General features: G+C 27.9%; 2 protein-coding genes across 4 annotated transcripts in view; one reads left to right on the forward strand and one right to left on the reverse strand.

Annotated features, from left to right (window-relative positions):
• Positions 1–14,807, forward strand: part of LOC107443692 (uncharacterized) — a 121,916-nt gene extending 107,109 nt beyond the window's left edge. The window contains exons 5-6 of the mRNA XM_016057639.3: positions 7,627–7,718; positions 8,683–14,807. Coding sequence (XP_015913125.1) covers positions 7,627–7,718; positions 8,683–8,817 — 227 coding nt within the window. The 3' untranslated portion in view covers positions 8,818–14,807. The remainder of the gene's footprint in view (positions 1–7,626; positions 7,719–8,682) is intronic.
• The window catches only part of LOC107443699 (solute carrier family 25 protein Shawn), a 51,754-nt gene continuing 41,731 nt past the window's right edge, over positions 12,838–22,860 (reverse strand). For 2 of the 3 annotated variants that reach the window (XM_043042115.2, XM_071187784.1), the window contains exons 9-10: positions 20,320–20,391; positions 12,838–19,409 (exon numbers count right to left, since the gene is read on the reverse strand). In XM_043042115.2, coding sequence (XP_042898049.1) covers positions 19,297–19,409; positions 20,320–20,391 — 185 coding nt within the window. In that variant the 3' untranslated portion in view covers positions 12,838–19,296. The remainder of the gene's footprint in view (positions 19,410–20,319; positions 20,392–22,860) is intronic. The other variant, XM_016057649.4, reaches the window with a different exon arrangement.

Consider the following 22,860-nt stretch of genomic DNA (forward strand, 5'->3'; position numbering starts at 1 on the left):
ATGGTCATAGATATATATATATATATATATATATATATATATAGCAGAGTTCCCGTTGTTGGTAAAAAGATGATCCTCATAAAACACGATTTAGAAATATATATATTGTAACTTATTTATTCAGAAAACTGAAAAGATGAGTAGAGGTCTTTGAAGAAAAGAATTTTTATGAGGAAGTTCATTTCACGTATCTCTTTTATGAGACAACCAAAAAGGCTACCAAATTATTTTCTATGAAAAATCGATATTTTCAGCACCTTCTTTTTACTGCCATTTCTTAGTCCTTTCTCTTGAATTCTGATAAAAAAGATGTCGCGTGATTAAACAGAAGATGAGAGCCAGTGAAACTGCAAGATCGTAATTGTAGTTGTATTATGTGCAGTAGCTTTATTATCTTTATTAAATTATCTAAGACATAAAGCGAAAAACAGAGAGAAATTTTATTTGCTTCATTTGTGATTACAAAGTTGAAATATGGTGATGTTCTTGAAGACATGGTCAATTTTTTATAGAGAAACACTGTGCATAGCTCTTTTATTGTAACATAGGATTAAAGTTCAAAGGTAACGTTTCCATTCAATTTTCTAAATAATTACTGAATTCCAGGGTTTTTTTTATTATAAACTATTTGATGATAAAGCGATAGGATAATCGAAGACTGATTTCAGAACTATTTTTCGAGTTTGAATTTGATTTTTTTTTTTATTTAACTTTTTAGCTCAGACATTTTAGAGTTAACAAAATGGTCGAGTTAACAAAATTAAAACACAGGCTACAATTGTATAAACAAAGATTTTTTCATATTTGTCATATCTTTTAGTCATATTTATTGACCAAATATGTAACTTTTTTGCGTAATAAGCGGTTACATTCGAATTCTTGACCTCCAAAATATAGGGATTGCTGAAATCTGAAAAATATGGTTCCAATAGTTTGGCCAGAGGAGTAGTCCAAAGTTTGGACCCCTTAATGTTAATTTTACTTTCTGCGTATTTCACCGTATCTCGAGAACAAGCGAACTGAAGCGAATTTTGCACACAATTATAAAATTTGAGTTTATCTAAAGATAATTATATTAAAAAAATAACTTTTAGTAGATATTTATTATTTTTTACTTAATAATAGTCGAAAAAGTTTTGAATTAAGAGGCATAAATTATATTACATCCTTTTTACGAATGCAATTTTAAATGGCAAAATACGAAATATGTGCAAAATCAGGCGAATAGTTTCTGAAAAATCGAATTTTGAATAAGTCGTATTTTTAAAATATAATTCCTCAGTAACTCTTCGATGGATCTTGCTCAAACTTTGTATTTTGCCACGTATTTGGACTTTGTTATTCTATATAATGATGCAAAAAGTTAAATACCTTACAAATCAAATTTTTTTCGACTATTATAAAATAAAATAATAAAAAATAGTAAAGTATAAAATAGTAGCAGTAAATTCTCGAGATACAGTGAAATACGTAAAAAGTAAAATTAACATTAAGGGGTCCAAACTTTAGACCGCTCTCCTGACCAAACTATTGGGACCATATTTCCCAAATTGTGGTTACTCCCTAAATTTTTGGGGGGTCAGAAATCCGAATTCGTCTGGGAAAAAGTACGTTTATTCTGAGAAAGTACGTTTTTGTGTCTGATTTCGTAACTTAAAATGTCGTCTATACTATTAATTATATTTGAGATCATCCCCTCGAACCATTAAGATTGAGTCCTAGAACGTGAAGCAGTGGCGTAGCGAGGGGTGGGCAAGGGGGGGCATCATGCCCCGGGCGCTACTCACAAAGGGGCGCCAAATGGTCCGTAAAACAAAAAATTGCTGGATAATTTTTTTTTATTATAATTGATTTCTGGAAAATATATTTTAAATTAGTGCCAGTGTAATATAATAAATGTTAATTCATAAATATTATTCATAATATTTAATATTTAATTCATATTAAATATTATATTAAATTCATATTCATATTAAATATATTTCAATATTTAATTCACGTCCTTGTCATCGCGCTCTGCTTAGAATAAAAATGAAATGTTATTAAATATTAAATGTTATATATAAGTTTAATGTCAGCATAAATTATATTGTATATTTCACTATGTTACTACCTTTCAAGTTCAAGGCATTCTTGGTAAGTAATAAATCAAATAAGATTACTTACTACATCTACTCGACGATTCTATTATTAAGTGAATAGAGTATGAAAAAATTTGTTAACAGAAAAATTTGTTGTTCTCATATTTGTCACCACAGATTCAAAATGAATTCATTCATCTTCTGGCATCTACAGTTCGAAATCAACTAATAAACGATATCAAAAGAAATAAATATTATGGACTTTTGTTTGATTCAACTCCTGATATCTCTCATCGAGAACAAATGTCCCAAGTCGCTAGGTATGTAGATGCTGATTTTATCAATAAAAAAGTTTCCATCAAAGAATCTTTTTTGAGTTTTATTGAAATACATGCTAAAGATGCAGCCTCGATCGAAAATACAATTTTAGAGAAATTAAATTACGATGAAATTTCATTAACAAACTGCAGATCACAATGTTACGATAATGCTGCCGTGATGGCAGGTCACACATCTGAAACGCGATGGAGCGCCAGAATACAAGCGGTTATCGTTATCATCTATGGGCTAGAGAATATAAAAGAACTAATAGAAAAATTAGCAGAGCACACTACCACTACAAGTGACAACAGAAGTGAAGCTACAATTCTGTTGCAAAATATACTAACCTTTAGTTTTATAACTTTAGTTCATTTCTGGTATGAAATCTTAAGAAGGATTGATCGTGTGCAGCTCAGATTACAAGATCCTAGAATGAATTTTAGAGAAGTGTTCCATGATCTTGAATCATTAGCGACTGAACTAGCCGAAATTTGAGACAAGCTCTGTAAAGAGGCAATAGAAAAAGCAGAGTCTCTTTGTGAAAAATGGGATATGGATACAACAATACGTGCCTGGAGAATTGGCTATGGTGGTCTTTCCGCAGAAAGTGAAATTTCTCGCGTTATGAAAAGCACTCTTGATCGTCTCCAACAAGAAATGTGTACACGATTAAGTGACCTTAATTTCAAATTTGGATTTCTACTAGACGTTGAAAATTTATTAAACAAGGATAATGTTGATAACGACCTTGAAAAAAAATTTTAAAAATCTGGGTGAATTTTATAATACAGATTTCAATGTAATAGAACTTTTTATCAAAATATGTGACAGCAAAATGTTACTCCGCAGTAGAAAAGAAATTAAACCTAAAACTCCATTAGAATTTCTTACTTTTATAATCAATCTCGAATGGAGAAGATGTTTTTCCAAATCTGAGAGCGGCATTTCAAATACTCCTGACTATCTCAGTATCAATTGCTAGCTGCGAACGTTCATTCAGCAAATTAAAATTAATTTTGACAGATCGCCTAAGTGACCTAGCATTTTTAAGTGTGGAAAGAGAAAAATTTTAAATGATCAATTTTGATGATATTATTGATACATTTGCTTCATCAAAAGCACGGAAAATTTAGACATAGTAATTAGTTTTATTAATGTATTATAATCATATGATTATTAAATATATGTATCTCCTTAGAGATAATAAATATTTACTTTTTTATTGTTTTAAAACTGCGTGTTTTTAAAATATTTCTTTATAAATATGTAAAATAAATAATAGGTATCTTTTGAACTAATTCTAGATGATCATATACATTTCAAAATCTAGTCTTGTTCTCTCAACTACATTTTTTGTCTCAAATTTAAAGCCTAGCTTGAGTCTATGACTTTATTTATTTTACTTTGTTTATTTATTTATTTGCGAGTATATTTTACATATAATGCTCGTATTATATGGTTTTCGAATGGGGGGGGCGCTAAAAGGGTATTGTGCCCCGGGCGCGAGTTTAGCTCGCTACGCCACTGACGTGAAGATCCGATCATTAGATCAATGTTCAAGTTTTCAGGGTGATCCGTTTTTTATTTTGCGTATTGTACAACAATGTCAATTTTGTCCTTCAAAAACTCCACGAAAAGCACAAAACAGTTGTCTTGTAGTGGATCTCATTCCACTGTGGTATCCTTGGAAATGAGATCGCAGATAAGTTAGCTAGAAAAAGTCCAACCAGTCTCTTCGGGGGAAGTTTGTCATGAATCTGTTGCTTCGAAGATCAATTTGGCCTTAAAGATATGCAAGTATTCAAGATAAAGGAAGAAAAAAACAACAGAAAAGCTCTAATGTAATCCTTCCTCATTAATCTGCCGGACTATCCCAGATATCGAGCAGTCACTGCTTTTCAAATGATGACCAAACATAATTGCCTCTATGCTCACCTTTATCGACTTAAGATCGTGAATAATCTGTATGCTTATCTCGGGTGTGCTGCAGCGACTTGGTCCTCTGACCACCTGAGGAAAAGAACTATTTATTCTCATTATTAAGAGGCTAAAGAACTTTTATCTAGTTTAGCCCTTAACTCATTTCCCTTTGATTTTTGTTTCTGCTTGTACTTAACTTGGTTATATTTCATTTATTTGTACTTTGAAGCAAAAAATATACATAAGAGGATAAGGCTACCTTCGATAGGCATAATTTAAACAGATTCCTTGGGGCTTGGTGTGGTCCCTGTGTATAAAGGGAAAAGCAATATTTAGAGGCACAGCAGCAAAAGTTTTTGAAACTAGTTTTCACGTTTCTCTCCATCCAGCCACTACTGGGGTTGTGGAGGATATGCTGAGTGTTCTCTTTTCATTTATTGTAGGTTTGTTCTGCATTTTTGCATTATTTATAAACAGTACACTATTAATTAAGATATTTCTTTGAGAATACATTTATATCATCCATGTAATTTAAATCTGCTAACATATTTTGAGATAGAAAAAAATAATAAAATGGCAGTTGACGGGAGTCAGCGTACATAACCATTCGTGTAGAGTTGTCCAACAACCGAGTCACAAGTGATGCATCTCCTGACTGTCACTTTGTTTCTTGCGCGCTTGCACTGGATCGTTGTACGTATGATGCTCTGTTACGTCTGAGCATGTTGCTTGCCCTATAAGTTGTTTTTGTGGTATGGCATAATGCACCGAGCTGTTCCCGTTACGTAGTATTCGAAATGCCAGACTACGCAAAGTTATACTTCAACTTCGCAGTGATGAATAATGAAACAAAAAAAAACATGCGTACAATTGCGGCATAATATACATAAAATTAAGAGTTTATAGACTTTTTATTATACAAACCCAGGCCCCACCTGCAAAATATTTTAAACCAAGGGATCCTTAGAATCTCCTCCCCTCTTAAAGTGGAAGAAGGAAAAATACTTCTAGGTGAAATGATATTTCAATGAATTTCAATAGACTTATAGATGTATTATCAATGATTATGACTCTTGTGCAGCTAAAAGCTGTTTTAAAGTTGAAAACAGTTTCTAAGCTGTTTTCATCTAAAACTTTAGAAATGTGTTTCGTAAATTGCTGCAACATCCCGAAATAATGAAAGAAGTTGAACAAAAATCAACTGATTTTTGCTGATTTTAAGTTGGTTATGTAATAAAAAGTAGTTACTTAAATGCTAATATCTCATAACACTCATAACAAATGCATGCATTTCAATATTTTTTGCTGTCCTGAGAGATCATTGGTTTTATTGTCTACATTTTTTTTTACAAAAATTTGTCTTCAAGTATCAGTTCTTAAAAGTTGAAATGCACCTCTCAGTGGAAAATTTATGACAAACATTTTTGTTTTAAAATATTGATTGAATATAAACAAAACACGTTCAGAATTTGCTTGGGTTACACAAGTTTAAATGATGTTTTAAACTGCTTCGACAGTCAAAGATTAAGAAAAATAAATATATTTCTGGAAACAACAAAATAGCTTCCTGTTACATACTTTGCTGATAATAATTAAATTAAGGTTAAAAAAAACTAATTTTTTACAATAAATTCTAAAATAAACTAGGTCGATTAAAAAGTAAGAACTTTAAAATTAAATATAAAATATTTAGCTCATTAAAGAATATTTCAAATATTGAAAATCAATTTACGAAACGAAATTAATAACACTTTGTTAACATTTCCAAAAATTTGTGGACATTTCATTGTTTCAAGGGGCCTTCCCAGTCCGGCTTTGTGTATAGCTTACATATTTTCCATTGCGAAGATCCATGGTTGAATACTGACTACGGTTGGTTTATAAATTGCATATTGCCCGAGACTTGAACCAAACACAAAACCTCCCTGGCGGTAGACAGCTATTTTCTTGGTAAAGACATATTTTTCTTACATCGTATGACGATTTGAAGTGTTATATTTTTCGCTATTTTACGCTTTATACCAGCATTATACCTTTAGAATCGAAAACAATGTTTAATACTCTCTATTAAAAATACATTGAAAAATCTGGAGTGTACTCAATAAAGCACATAACTACTTAATATTACTATATTAGTATAAAATAAACAATGAATAATGGCTTTTCCTTGAAAAAAATTCCATTTTTCTTCAGCTTTCATATTTCGGGTTTACTGATTTCGAATAATCCAATCCCTAGTTACAACAACAGCAGTAGAGTCATGTTCTGTAATTACTTCTAAGGACCATGGAATTATAATAAAATCTATTCGTAAGTAATTTTATTGAACAAAAACAAAATTATGAAAGCAATTATATATTTGCCAAAAAATAATAAATCAAAATTTCAGGGGTTCATTCAAGTTCAGGGAATGAAAATTAGTAGTAAAAGCGATTCATACATCAAATTACATGTACAAAATACTACAAAATAATGTAAGCAGTTCTTCTGTAAGAAACCATATACGCGTTTGAATACTGCTGTTTGATATGTTACTACTGTTGTGAGTTATGTTATATACTGTGTAAGGTTATGTTGAATCAGTTAATATAGTAAGATCTTCTGCGCTGAAAAAGCACATTTAATTTGAACATTTTTCTACAGTAAACAAATCCTCTAACTAGCCATTGTACAAAAACAATGCATTTTGGAAAAAAGTAAATTGAAATATAAGCAACGAAACATTAGAGAAATTTTTGGAATGAAAATTTACTTAAAGTTTTATTTAAAATCACAGTTACTAATTATTATAATTAATAATTTTATCATATGCTGACTCATTTAAAATATTACATCAACTACAACACAAAACAAAATCAATAATAAAAACAATAATATTGGACAAATATAATCTAGTTCACTTTTTTAATATTTATAATATCTATTGTTTAGGCGAGTTTGATTACAGGATGTTAGAACAGCACATTCATTTAAGTTTAGAGCGTTTCCTTAGCTAATCAGCAAAATCAGATTCGAAAAAAATAATACTTTTTTATTTACAAAACAATTTAAGAGGAGAAATTGTAGTAGGAGCAAATACATCTCAAAACGTTCAGAAAAAATAGAAGAAGATAAAAGAAATCAATCATGCAACTAATAGAATCCCAAAGTTAAGCTGTAAAATTTCTTTGAATTATAAGTTAGACAAAAAAAAATTTTTTTTGATCTATATTATCACCCACATACATTTATCTATTTATTTCCATTGCTTTAAATTCTTTTAAATTACCAAAATAAAGTATCGTGCATGTAATATGTGTTTCAGGAAGTCAAGCCACAAGCCCTGAGTTAAGCCAAAAGAACCGTAAAACCAATGGTGAAAAAAAAGATTCTCTTGCTCACAAGACTCACAAAACGGTAACTCAATTTATAAGTAATATTGCATATATATATACGAATCTGCAAATAAGAAATAGGGATTCATGTTTAAGATTTCAAAGTTGCTATCAGGGAATTGGGGTGAAGGATCGAGTTAGGTATCATTGGATAGCATTTTAAGAGGTAGACATAGGTAAGGCATTCTCTAAAGCAGGGAAAGAGGTTTACCCGGTTCCACAAGCTCTGCTTTGTGTATGTTTGAGAAAAGAAATACAACTTCACACGTTTCAGAACCGGTTATTATTTATATTCAGAGCAAAAAAAAGAGGATTTCATTAGGACGCTTTGCGCATTATGATCGTTTAATAGTTAACTTAGCTTCTTCACAAAATAAAAATTTGTGCATTAGTTATCCATTAGCAATCAGTATGAAGTTTAAATAAACACTCACTTTATGAAAAAAAATCATTGATACATTTTTTTCCTTGTTTTTCTGTTATTTTCTAGCAGCAAAATTTCGAATTCGTCGTCAAAACAGTAATTGAATTGAATGCGGTATTTAGTTGCACGAAGACCAAAAACACATCATCTGTAATGATGGCGAAACGTGTGTTGGGAATGTTACATTGCTCGTCGGAAGGGATGTCTAATAACCAAAGTGTCGTATGATCGGGTTTCGGATAATCAAGGATCTGTGGTATTACTTTTTGTATGAAGTACTAAATCGTGTTCATATTACAGATATATTTTTACAAAATTAAATGAAATTAATTTAATGTAAGCTTGCAGAGTAAGAAGAATTACATGAGCAGAGGACAACCAGCATTCGTTGGTAGATAACAATGTAAATAAAATACATCTATGGAGTAAAACAACTATTTTTTAAAGATTATTATTGTTTATGTGAAATACTGAAACTCGTCAAATATTTTTATATTTTTAAGAACTATTATGCTAATTGTTAAAGAATAGAATAAGTATCTAAACCTATTTATATCTGCAGGATTTGTCTGAGAAAGGTATCATTAGAGCTGGATCAGACGCCCCAGCAAATGGACCTGGTTCACCAACTGTTATTGTTGCTAACAGCAAGAATGCCAATAAACCCAATAACTCCAATTCCTCTGCTAGAGTTTGAATGAAATATTCTTATCTATTTTGGTTCACGTAATATTCACCTTAATTGTTTCATCTAACCAAAGAAAAAAGTGTAGACACTATGACTTGCTTACTCTGAGGCTGGATAGAAATGGACCGCCGAGGTTTGTCAATCAAACAAAGGCTCTTTTTTCTATCTCTTCAGTTCAGCCAAAAGTGTATATGTTATATTTTATCATTTACCCCTTTATGAGCAAGGAACAAATTTCAGTAGAATTATTTAGCAGCGTTTTTTTGAAGCAAATTTCTTAGAGCAAAATAGTTCAGTAAAGACTGATATATCACTGTTAATATAATATTATAGAAGATATTTGCCTATCTATATAATTCAATATTGACATTCATATAATTTAACTATTTGATTATAATTCCTTGAAAATTTTATTTTAAGTTAAAAGCAATTTCATATTATGTAATGTTATTTATTTAAACTCTATGACAAAGGAAAACCAAACTTGCCCTTGATGCGTGCGTATTATTCTTGCATGCAAGTCCAAAAAATAAGACCGTCAAGAGTAAAGATTTGATGGTAGTTAGATCAGATACCTTATTCGATGTTACCTTCTATTTTTGGAGCTTTACTATTCACTAAAATGAAATTTTTATTACAAACTTTATTAAAAACAAATTACTATCTCTTAAACCGCATCATGCTGAAAACCGGCTCTGAATTTTCGTGTTAAACGTCCGCATTTTTTAAAGTTGCAGTTCATTGAAACTCAGTATGTCTCAATTTTGTGACAAAAGAAACACGACCTTGTTTCCAGTCCTTATACACGTGAGCCCAAAGAGAAAAAGCTTCAGCCGTCGTGTCTGTTCGCAGCACATGCCATGCTTTTCATATCACTGGGACCATTGTTATCTTAGATTCAATCTTAAACGAAAAAAGTTTCATTCGAAATATTTTAGATTTGTCAATTACTATTAAAATAACACAGTGTAACAACAATTAAACCCTGTTAAAATACATATTTAATAACCAATTGGTCAACTAATGAAACAAATATAAACAACTTATGTAGGTTGCATGACAAGAAAAAATTTCTGAAACAGTAGTTATATTCCTTTTTTTAACTAAAAAAAAAAAAAGTTTTTTTTATACGAATGTTGTGTTTTCTCATTGAGCACATCACTTTAACTTAGGCTTGTTAAACTCATCCAGCGTTAATAAAACTATTGACATTTCACATTTCTTTTAAAATTAAGCAGAAAAGGACATTAATAAATGTCACAAAGAGCGCTGAAAAAATACGATATTATAAATGCATAAATCAAACTAATGAATTAAGGCAGCTTAGTCGCTATCTTCCTGTTTACATACTACTACAAAATATGTGAATATTCAAACTTCGATATTTTCACGGACAATTTGAAAAACCGTTTATCATCCGCTATTTTCATATTCTCGTGACACGGAATAACAATTATTCACCTTTATAGTGTTACCATTTGTTTATATAAACTGTCACATAATTGCTGTCAAAATTATTACTATGGATTCCTGTTCCAAGGAAAAAATTTAAAGACTAAACTGTATAAAGGTGCCATTTCTTGAAAATTGAATAAATATCTTTTAAGCACTTTAGTGATTCTAGAATGCCTTATAGCTTAATTCAATATCAGTACATACGTTTTGATGGTGCATAATGCCTTGAACTTTTAAATATTGAGTATTGTAAGTAGAATTGTTAGCTAGATTTATTACTTTTTCTAGCAGAGGAGGCACATAACAATTTTGTTTTATTTTCTTAAAGCAGTGTTTAGATCAAAATGTAACTGAGTCACAGAGTGGATAGCTCCAATTCTGTAACACAATTTTGAAACAAATATTTTCTCCTTACAAATATATACATATATGTCTTTAACTCAATAGATATCAATAAAAAGGTTGAGAGCACTTGAGATAAAAAAATTCACAGTCTTGTTGTTGAAAGAAGGATTTGTAAAAAAAATTGTACCCATTGTAGAGAAGTTCTTTCATGATCATTAGCTATCGGATGTGCTGATAACTACGAGTGCTTGAACCAGGAAAAGAGGGAGGTGGATGACAAATAAGATCATGTAAAATGTTTGTTAAACCATATCAAAATACTATGGAAGATAACAATATTTTTCTAGTCAAAATAAACAAATGATTAGTATTATATCAGTAGTTTGATTATTATTAATTTGTCATACATATTTAATGATATATTTAAATAAGTACATTCAGTAATAAAAAGTTTTATTCGATAGTTTCCAATTCAAACATTCAGTTTTGATGTACTTCAAATAAACAGGTGAAAACCATATTTAAACATAGAACATACATTTATTTTGCTAGCAAACTTAATAAAAACTGAATAAACAATTTAATTTTATCCATATTTCAATGTCATTTGGTTAAATTTATTTTTAATTTTAATAGAAATATAAAATTGATGCTAGGGGCTTAATAAAAATTGAGTAAGTGCTAGAACTTGGTGTTATAAATATTTTTGTAGTCTTAATAGTCATTATTAAAATCATACTTGTTTTGATAATAAATATAAAGATTTACGTAATATTATATTTTTCATGATTTTCTCTGGCCTTAAATCTTATGGTGCAAAGGAAGGTTTGTTTCTTCCAAGAGGAATAATAAAATATTCACTACCCACGCATCTTTCATAAATAATTGTTTTCTCTACTTGCAACAAATGTAATTTAAGTGTTGACATACATAAATATAATTAGTTAATTTCAATTTCCTGTTTATTTTTTAAACCTAATATTGAGCTATTTTCAAATCTTCAGACTGTATTATGAATAATGTAAGCCAGCATGATTTTAAATATTGAAAGAATGAATACTTGAATTAATCCAAAAATGTTAACATGTAGTAATGATAAAAAGCATTTTGCTGATTGAGCAATAAAATGATTCCTATAATGCTCACAAAAACCTAAAAACTGATGGCAAATTAAAAAATAATAATTTGGTCTCAAATAAAATTCTAATGCATATGATGGTAATATTTTTGATTAGACATTTCCTTTTTTTTTTTTTTCTTAATTCAAATTAAATTTTTAAATCCTTCTTAATGTCTGATATCTCAGGAAACACAAGTAAAATATGTATAATTGCTAGAAAATTTTCTGTACATAATGGCTTAGGGCTTTTTAACATTTGAAAAAATAAAAATAATTGACAAAGCATTATAGGGATCATTATTGATTTTGAAACAAAACACCAAGCACAAGGTGTTACATATTAAGCGATTGTCATTCTATAAACAGGGAAACTAACTGAACTACACATAGAAATAAAGAGAGGGGACTTTAAGTCCCCGCTTTAAAACATTTTTATAATACTTTGCTATGCTGTTGTTGCTTATTTCTTCCAGTCAAAATTGTATGAATAAAAGTTTCAGTAGTTTTCATTTCAGTCATATGTGAAAACTATTATATTATAGCTTTTATATCATTTTCTCAGTCTATTCGAAATTTAAGACCGTAAATTTTGAAACAGAGTGAATTTATCCATCTGACTGTATTACTGAATTTATAAGAAGTTTTAATGGATATCCTTAAAATCTTACAATGATAACTGAATATACAAAAGGGCATATTACAACTATAATGTAATGAAAAATTACATGTATTATAAAATATTCCAAAATTTGGTTCACAAGCTTCACGGTGCTCATGGAAATTTAAACAAAAACAAAAGAGCTGAATGAGTGAGCCTTTATTGATCACTTCTTTATATCTCTGATATGAATTTGAACCATGAGATTGGATTCATTAAAGATTAATGTTTATTAGATTCATTAAAGACTAATGTTTATTAGATTCATTAAAGACTAATGTTTATTATTATCAAATTTTTTGCAATTAAAATATAAAACATACCAAGGATAACTTGAAAAGTTTAGAAAGTAAATTCTGTCTGTAATAACTGACATACACAGGCCTATACTGTTTGGGTGCACTGTTCTCAGATGTTCAAAAATTGTCTTCACTATGTAAAAAACAATAGCTTTGAAAAAATGTATTTTATTATTTCTGAACTTGTAACATTAATGCTTCAATATTTTTATAGCATATTTAAACATTAAAACAATATTTTTATTCTAAAAAAAGCAAATTCACGTTTCAAACATTAAAAGCAAATAAGAACAGGTTCAAAACTCTTTACTATAGTAAAGAGTACTTACTATAGTCTTATAGCCCTGGCAAATTTAATTTACCTTTTTTTAGTAATTGGAAGTGATATGTAAACTATATTGAATAAAAGTTCAAAATGAATGAGTTGTAAAAAATTGCATGTTTAGCAGTAAGATTTTGATTAACTTAAATTGATATCATAGAAATTTGAATTAATGTATTAAATAGTGAAATATAGTACTTTATTTTAATCAATTTTTCTTATAATTTTGTTACACTTCTTGCCCTTCCTAAGCAAAGTAACACTAGCTAAGACAAGGAATTTGCATGAAAATATTGTTCTGCATGCAACCAAACACGTCAACAGATGTGAATTTATGAATACAATGTCAAAAATGCAGATTACAAATAGAGAGACCAGTTTACAGGATAAAAATCGCTTAATAACTAATAAAATAATTTAAAAGAACTTTCACTGTGTTTGTAAGCTGTAAATATATTTTGAATTAAATTATAAAAATATATTTAGGAAAGTTTCAGTACAAATATTTCCTACATTTTAAGTTATCTATCAATAGATAAAAATGTGTTTAAAAAACAAAAATGTGGTACAAAACGATGAGAAAAATAGAGCCTTTATTAAATATGAAATAATTGGTTCAAAACAATATATTTGATTTAGTATTATGAGTAATCTTATTATGAGTAATCTTATTTTTAAACTCTATAACCATAACATTTTGTAAATGGTTATAGAGATAAAAAATAAGACCACTTAAATCCTACTTTTTTGATTTTGAATAAATAAATAAAACTTATTAGAAAAATAATATGAAACACCCTATGTACTGAAATATATTTCCAAATATTTCCTGTTTTTTTTCACTATTGATCATTTTAAACTAATTTTTAATTTCAAGTTTTAAAATCTATAATATTTACATGCTTTAATAACTTTTTTTTTCAAAAAGCATCAAAGATTTCATTTTTGAATGAAAAAAAAATTTTCATCATGTACAGACTTGTAACAGTACAAATTAGGGGGAAATATGCCTTTCTCGAGCTTAAAAATAAGTAAATTTTAAGAATTTTTGTGAGAAAAATAATATATTGTTAGCTTTAAGAAAAAGTGTTAGTATTTGAAAACCTTTAAAAAGATGTTATGTTGAAAACAAATTTAAAGGCAATGTATCATAGCACTGAAAAATATAACCCGACTCAGGTATTGCGAATATCTCCTCCTGGAGTTGTACAAAAAGAAAAATGTTAAATGCTTCAAGATATGATGTTATCTAGTTTTCGAATTCATTTTAAAAGTACAAAAAGAAAGAGAAACAAAACTGATCATTATTTGAGATTATAATCATTACTTGTAACTTGTCAAAATTTGAAAAACAAATAAAAAGGAATTGCATTATTTAAGGCTAAGATTTTTGAACCAAGAAGAATGTGTTTTCAAATTTAGAAACGTTTTTAAACACATGTAAGTATATTTTTTGTACTTATATTTGAAGTACTTTAAACTTCTCAACTCTATTATACATCATGTATCTTTGGTGTTATAATTTCAAAATAAACATTAAATAAATAATAACAAGTGAATCCTCGAGAAAGGTATATATCCCTTTGAACAAGATGCTTATGCTATTTTATTTGCTATTATATTTTCCTTATATTATGGAATGTGTAAGGAAAAAATGAAAATTGATGGCTAAGAAACTGGGACCAAGCTAATGACCCTGCACTTCAATGCACGTGTACAATGAAAATTTTAGACATTTTATACAGCTTTTGCACATATTTCATGTACAGTTTTGAACCCTGAATAAAGGATTTTACTCTAGATTGTCTCTATCTCCTTTTAAGTATCACAGTCTGGCATCGGTAATAAGATATTTATAGATTTATATAGTTCACAAAAAGAAAAAAAAACATACATAAAACTTTACAGGCTTAGACCAAGACCATTAAGCAGGGTTATTTTTAAAGCCTGTTAAATGATAAGATTATCAAAAGGATCAATTTAAATATTTTATCGTTGAAACTTCAGTTGCAAGTAATAGAACAACAGGAAAGAAACAATTCACACATGCAGAAACAGTGCTGATCATCTTTAGAACTGAATAATTGTAAAACTCAAAATTGCAAATAGAACTGCTTGTACTACAAATTTTTAGTTTTATTCATTGTTTTATAAATAACAAAATATATTTTTATTTTATGTTAAATTAGTTTCAAATTAAAAACATAAGCTTCACTTTCCTTAAATATACACTGTTAAATGTATGTGGACTATTCAATGTTTAAAACATTCAGAAAAAAAGCATCAAGATTCCTCAAACGAATGTATAACTTATTTTTGCATTTACTTTTTTAAATATAAAACATATGTCTCATTTTATTTAAAACAATAAGAAGACATTTGATAGGAAAGCATTATGATGTAAGAAATTAATTAAACATAAAACAACAGACATAATTTCATCAACACATGCAAGAAATGATTAACTCTTAATTTGAAAATTTCTAAATTTCACATTTCAGCAAATAGGTTGAGTCAAGACAAGAAAATCGAGATAAAACTAGACTTCAAAAATTAATAATTAGTAGAATTAATTGCTTTGAATTACTTAGTAATTCATTATAATAAGTGTTATATTTGATAATTTAAATTATTTGTACTTTAGAAAAATTGGATTTTCTTTTCTTTTCTGCGACAAAAGAAATCGAAACCTCATATTAACAAAAAGTCCAAACTACAAATATATTTGATTTTTAAAGTAACATCATTTTGCAATGGGAGATCTGTATAGTTAAAAAATTTCTTACCTCATCATTTCATTGCTAACAAATATCAGTGTGACTGTAACATAATAACAGAAAAATGAATACCACACTTATAAGAATCAAACTTTCTGGAACCGAGCATTTTCCTATAGATGTAACAAAGAGCCCCACTTAATCAAATATTTTCCTCATGCAATAAGTACTGATAAGGTTTTACAAATATTTTTGTAAAAAAAATACCAATAAATTAAATAAGAGTAGTTTTTAGATTAATCTTAAATATGGTACAGACAATCTGAAATAGCTCACCCAAATAAAATAAAAAATTCTGTCATTTCCAGCAGCGCTAATTTCCTTTGAGACTTACTCATTTCCTTTTTAGATATTTACCTGCAGAACACCTTCTGCTGAATTGTAATAGAGGTTAAATCTTATTGAGTGGAAGACACCATTCTATGAAAAAAAGTCTTTGAATTTTATCATCGCTCTCTGTGAGTGTCAAAAGAGTAAGGTCAGCAGGGGGGTTTGGGTTTACGATATAATGACCTACATCACACCTCACTTTTTCAGGGTGTTATTCCCAGTAAAAACTAACCTCACCCATTTCATCTTCTGTCATAAAAAAGATTCAGGAAAGCAAGATTTATCAAACAAAGAAAGGAAGATGACTGGGACACAGAGACTGTAATTTATGACTATGAAGTTTTTTAACCCAAAGAATGCAAAAAAACTTCAAATGACGCAAGATGAAGTTATAGAATTCATCGAATATGAAGAAGAAACAGAAACTGTTTCTAATGAACATGTTCCATCTTCTCAGAATTCATGTTCATATGGAAGACAACAATGATGATGATGTTGTGGATCCTCTCTAAGCTTTAAATGAGGTACAACAGTCTGACAGAGGTACAACATTAGCTGTTAAAAAAGGCATTTTGAGAATACAATTTGGTGTGCTATACAATTTGAAAAGGTGAACAAATAATCAAACATTATAGACTTCTACATTAAAATGTGAAATTATGCAAAAAGTGACATGAAAAGAAATTATTTTGCAATTCAAATAGTATGCTGTTTTTTTTATTATTTTCAATATAAGTACCAGTGCTTACAATATAGTATATTTATTCATTATTTCCTTTTATGTCTTAATTTACTTTAAAAAAATACTTTATACAAATATACATTAAGTTATTTTAAACTACTACTGATTATTTATTTAGTTTTGAGACATGTTATCAATGGGGGCAAAATTTTCCCGCAGATTTAAATACCTCCAACTTATCGAATATTTTTAAATGGATGACATTCCAACACTATATAAAAATCAGTATGTATGATAAAAGATTTTTATTTATTATCAAATATATTTTCATAACGATTTGTCAAACAAAATAATAAAACATACATGATTTTATTGATCATAAAAAAACTTGTGATCAAAGTCTTATGAGATCCCATTTAAAATTACTTTTGTCAAACTATTACACATTTTTTTCAACATTAACATGTTAGGCTTTTAGTCAATAGTTTTGCTCTTTTGAGAAAAAAAAGAGCTGAAAAACATACAATTATTTTAGTAATACAATTATTTTATTTTGTGAGTTTGTTAAAGGGTCTGACTAGACTAAAAATTCTCAAGAGGATTCGTTTTAAAAAATTATTTCTGTAAAATATGAAGAACAAAATTAGACATATTTTAATTCAGAATTTTATTTACAGATGTTTTAACAGGCCTGATAGCAGGCCTTGAAGCCAAGCCCTGTAATGTGCACAAAGTGTTTTCATACAAAAAAAAAGATTACACCTTACAATTTATACTTGAACTTTTTTTCTGAACCACCTACTATTTTTTGAGATAAGAATGACATATAACTACAAATTTTACTACAACTATAAATTTATAATTTAGGAATACTGATAGGAGTTTTATCACAATTGAATGAAAACCAATTTATTGTCTACATACTATTTGTATATCTATAGCAGTACCATTGCGGAAATTTATAGAAGAAGTTATGATTTAGTGTAAACCTCTGCCTCAATGTAATACTTCAAAAAAGTACGAGATTGCACACTATAACTTGGAGCATTAAATGATGATATAAAAGCCTACTTTTATCTAAATAGTTAAAAAAAATTAGGTTTAAGAAACTTTTTAAATGGATTAGTGTGAATCAGAAATTTACAGTTAAAAAAATATATAGCATTTACAAGGGCGATATTTTTGTAATTACAGTAAAATATATAGATCAAAACAATATATTAAGACACCTTAGTCTTTGCTGTGCATAACAAAAACCAACCAAACCAAAATGTAATTTTAGCCTTTTTACAGAAACAACAAATTAGCCAACAGTCATGGAAATTAAATCCATATAAATATTTTAAAAAGCAACATGAAAATCATAACAAAATGTTTAAAAGAAAGGGTTTCATTTTGCAAATAAAAATAATTGACTATGTGCACACAATTTAAAGAATGATCTTATATACAGTTCTGTCTTACTGAAAAACTGTATATAAGTTCACTCTGAAAGACTGTCTCACACGTTGTAAATATATTACAGCAGTAATATCATTATATCACAGTGTTTTCACCTCAGCGCGAGAAAGCGAGAATCTCGCATATTTTTTTCTTTTGTCGCATTAAGAAGTTATTACGACGAGAAATTCGCGCATTCCATAAATCAATTTCAAATTTCGCGAATTTCTCACATTTTGGAAAAAGCTTCGAATTACGCCATTTAGAATAAAATCAGTTTCACTTCCCTTCCTGGATCTTTCACTATCTTCAACATCTGCCCCGTTATCTAGCTTCCCTATTTACCAGTATTGTTCAGAACCTTTTCGAACAACAGAACACAACCACGGAACCCCTTTCAGAACACATTTCTCTGCAACCACGTGCTTACGGTAGGTAAGGTTTCTTCATGTAAGACGTTCAAATTTTTTATGTATTAATGTTAGAGGGACAAATACCTTGTAAAGGCAAAATCTTCTATGATGATGCACCAAAAATATTCAATGCTTTAAAAAATAGAAGACGTTTAAAATGTATTATAATTAAAGAAATGATTTTTTTTCACGAGTTTTTGTGTTTTTTTAGTTTTTAGAAATCTCACTTAACATCTTGAAATCTCACCCTGTTTTTGAGAAAGGGTGAGAAATTCTCACTCATTTCTTTTCTATGATGAAAACACTGTATCATGTCAATAAAACTTCATTTCCTTTAATAAAAAAATTTATGCATGAAAACTATAAATAGAATGTATTATAAAAAATATTATACTTTTCATTCGTTGTTTCTAATTTATTACATATCTAAATTCTGACACAGTTATTTGAGAATAGATTCTAGACACCTTTAAAAATCTGTCATCTAATAATTAAATATAAGGAAAACTGAACAAAAAAATAGTGAAATCTAATAAAATAAATGATGTCACTAAAAAAATACAGTTTTTTCAGATAAAAGCAAACAATTCTTTAATTAACATGTTATTTTGCTTATTCTGTTATTATTTAAGAAACATTTCATAAATTCATTTATCAACAGTATTATTCTTTTTCTTCAAAAAATAGGTTTTTCCCATTTCATATGAGGTTATCATTATTGCACATGCTGGAGCTACTTTCATCAGTCTTGGAACTAAACCTATTTTATAAGAAAAATAGAAAATAATTAGAACTATATCAAAAGTTGCAAATCATTACTACTCAGGTAATAAAGTACAATAATGCCATCAAGCAATAATGTTTAATAAATTTGTTTACTATAAAAACCTAATAATAGCTTTGCAATGCTTTAAAAAGTTTTACTACTCAGGTAATAAAGTACAATAATGCCATCAAGCAATACTGTTTAATAAATTTGTTTACTATAAAAACCTAATAATAGCTTTGCAATGCTTTAAAAAGTTTTGAATCACGGAGAAAACTTCATTAGGAAAAAAACACAGCTATTAAAAATAGATAAGAGAATGGAAACCTGGTATACATCAAGTTTTGTGAATATAGAAGTGTTAAAACTTAAATATCAAAACCTTTTTTTAATTACCATAAAGAAAAGTATTATACAACTCAGTACTAAAGAAATTTAAAATAAAATGCATGACAATGTAATAAACATTTCTTTTAAATTTCTAATTATATTAAATGACTCTTTACCACTTATATTAAATGAGTTCAATGAATGCCATTCATTTTCATATTATATATTACAACACTGAAAGCAAAGGAAACATGGATGAAAGAATCCAATTTATGAATCAAATTTATGAAAACGATTACATTGAAAATAAAAAGAGTCAATGCAACATAAACATAAAACAAAATATGTATATTATTGAAGATTCAGAATACATATTTCAAGTTTTGAACTGTTTTACCTTTGTAACACAAAAATGAAAAATTTAAATTTGTTTATTGTATTTATCATTAAAAGGTTTTGACTTTTTTTGAAAACAATTTTTCATTTTTAAAATTTACCAATATTGCAGAATTTCTTTCATAAATGAGAGTAATAAAAATTAAAAATTAACTTCAATCCCTTTGTTTTTACTCACCAGCAAATAAAGAATTTATTCCTCCTTTCAAATAGAGATTCTTTAATACTGCTAACATACTTCCTTTATTTGCTTTGAAAAAAAATAGGTTAGTTAAAATAAATTACAATGTGTCATTAAGTTCATATTGAAATAAAAACGAATTCTTAAACACTAAAAAATACAATGTACTGAGTTGACTTTGTCCTGGAATTTTACACAAAAAAATTCCCTCGGTAACCTAACTTCTGTAAATTCTAGTTGGTGGAGGTATTAGTTCAAATATCCAAAGTGAAGAAGCATAACTGTTTATACACAGTTTGGCCTAATGCAGTTTTTTTATTGCTTACATTTTGAGATGATTTAAATGGTCCAAAAACATTCTAGTGTAACAAGTATCCTGATTCTTGGATTTCAAGGTATGCCAGTTATTTTTATTCTAATGAAGTTTAAATAAACTTGAAAAAATCATAACAAGTTTTGAATTCTCAAATGCCTTAAGCAATGATACAATACAAAAAACTACTTCAACAATGGATAATTAATTACAGCATCTCTTTTGTAGTTCTAACTTACTCAAAAATGTTTCCTGAATTTTAAATTTTTTTTCTCATGAATGTTTATTTATTTAATTATTAAACATTTAAATTATACCAAAATGCTTCTTTAATTGATTCAATTGAAAACAATCCCTGATTGGTTCTGACCTAACAAGTACTAATTGGAAACTCATAGTGCATTGGAAATCTTTTATTATTTTATGATCACTTTTATCCAGTGATTGTCTCTTGCATTCAATTAATAACAATTTTTTTGACATAAAGTTTTGGCTTGTAAAATAGTATATAAAATTCAAGTATTTTTAAATGTCCAGATAGAAAATTTACTTAAAAAATTACAAAAGAAATGATGATACAGCTCTTCATGTAGAATCAACATACCTTTTTTATTGAAATCAGATATATGAATGATCCAAGATATAATTATTTTATTCAACTTATTTTTAAATTAAAATGACTTTAACTACAGCCTAACTTATTTAACGAAATCAAAACTCAGTGATGGAATTACATGGAATTATCAGTGCTTCAGATAACTAATTCATTAAAAAATATTTGCCAATTACATTCTTTTTTCTTCTAACTGTGAAGAATTTAAACTACTAATGCTAGTTAAAAACAAACTACTAAAAAAAATTTTATTGATCATTTAATCATTTGATCATTTAAATTTTCAAACACACATCAATGCTCATATCTATAATCCATTCAGTTATTCTTGGAGTAAATTAGAACTTGCTATGGTTGGTAAAAAAATTATTTTTATACGCTATTTGAAAATTTTATTTCCTGTTTCTGCAATATCCTTCTGAGACATGAGCTTTAAATAATAGCTGGAAATGAGAATTTTATTTAGAAACATATAGCTTCTATATTAAAAAAAATTTATTAAACTAAACTTTTTATGGTTATGTTTGATTTTTATATAAGAAATGAAAAATCTTAATTTTCAGCATTTTTCACAAATTCTATGATATTTTCATTGTGTATTTGTTCACATTTTGGTTATTAAATAAAATTTACTTGACTTAAATAATAAAATATTTATATGTGATAAAATTGACCGAAAGGTTATCTGAACTAAATTTCTTACGGTTCATGTAATGATACGATGAAATTAAGAAATTCAACCAAGAAAGGTAGATACAATTAATAGTTTATGAAGAAAATCGCTTTAAGGCATTATAATGAAAACAATTTAAAAAATAATTTTTTAACGGATAAAGTTGTACAAAATGTTGCCTAACATATCGAGCACTGGGTCTCAAGACGAATATCAAGTCTAAGATGTTCAAAATATGGTAATGTTAAGGTTATTGATTTATTACCCCATTTCCTCAAATTACAAATTCTTTTAGTGCTTGGAAAGAAGAATTCTAAAATAAAAATAATTAATACATAATACATTTATAAAGAAAAATTAAATAAAAGCGAAAAAATTACAAGTATCCTTATTGTCTGAACAAACAACTATTCAAAAAACAAATTTATGTTCTGTATTTCTCTAACATGGGATCACATTTTATGTCATATTTAGAAATTAATAAATGCATGATTTTAATACTCTTATGACACAGATGAACGAAATTAAAAAAAAAAGTATTCTAAATTTTTCTAAAATATTTTTTATTTATTCCACCTCTTTCTTTTAACTCAATTTTTGCTACTATTTTTCATGCAGTTGATTGAAACTTTAAGCATACATTACAACTTTGTTATTTTGTGTTCAGTTATGTTGAAAAATGAAAGACTGATTTTTTTTAATAAATGAATATAAGATCTCAACTCCTCCTTAAAGTTCCACTGTTTTTTCCCCTCTCTGTAACCTAACTCTTATTCTTAGAAATGCTGAAGATAATTCAATGAATCAAAATCAAGCTAGAATAAATAAAATATATTAACCTGAGTTTTACATACCTAAAATCTAAAAACAATGAGAAATGTGTTGAAAATTAATGCAGGAAGATATTCATATACAAAGATTTTATTTATATATATATAT

The sequence above is a fragment of the Parasteatoda tepidariorum genome, chromosome X1, assembly GCF_043381705.1.
Source record: "Parasteatoda tepidariorum isolate YZ-2023 chromosome X1, CAS_Ptep_4.0, whole genome shotgun sequence".
Lineage (NCBI taxonomy): Eukaryota > Metazoa > Arthropoda > Arachnida > Araneae > Theridiidae > Parasteatoda > Parasteatoda tepidariorum.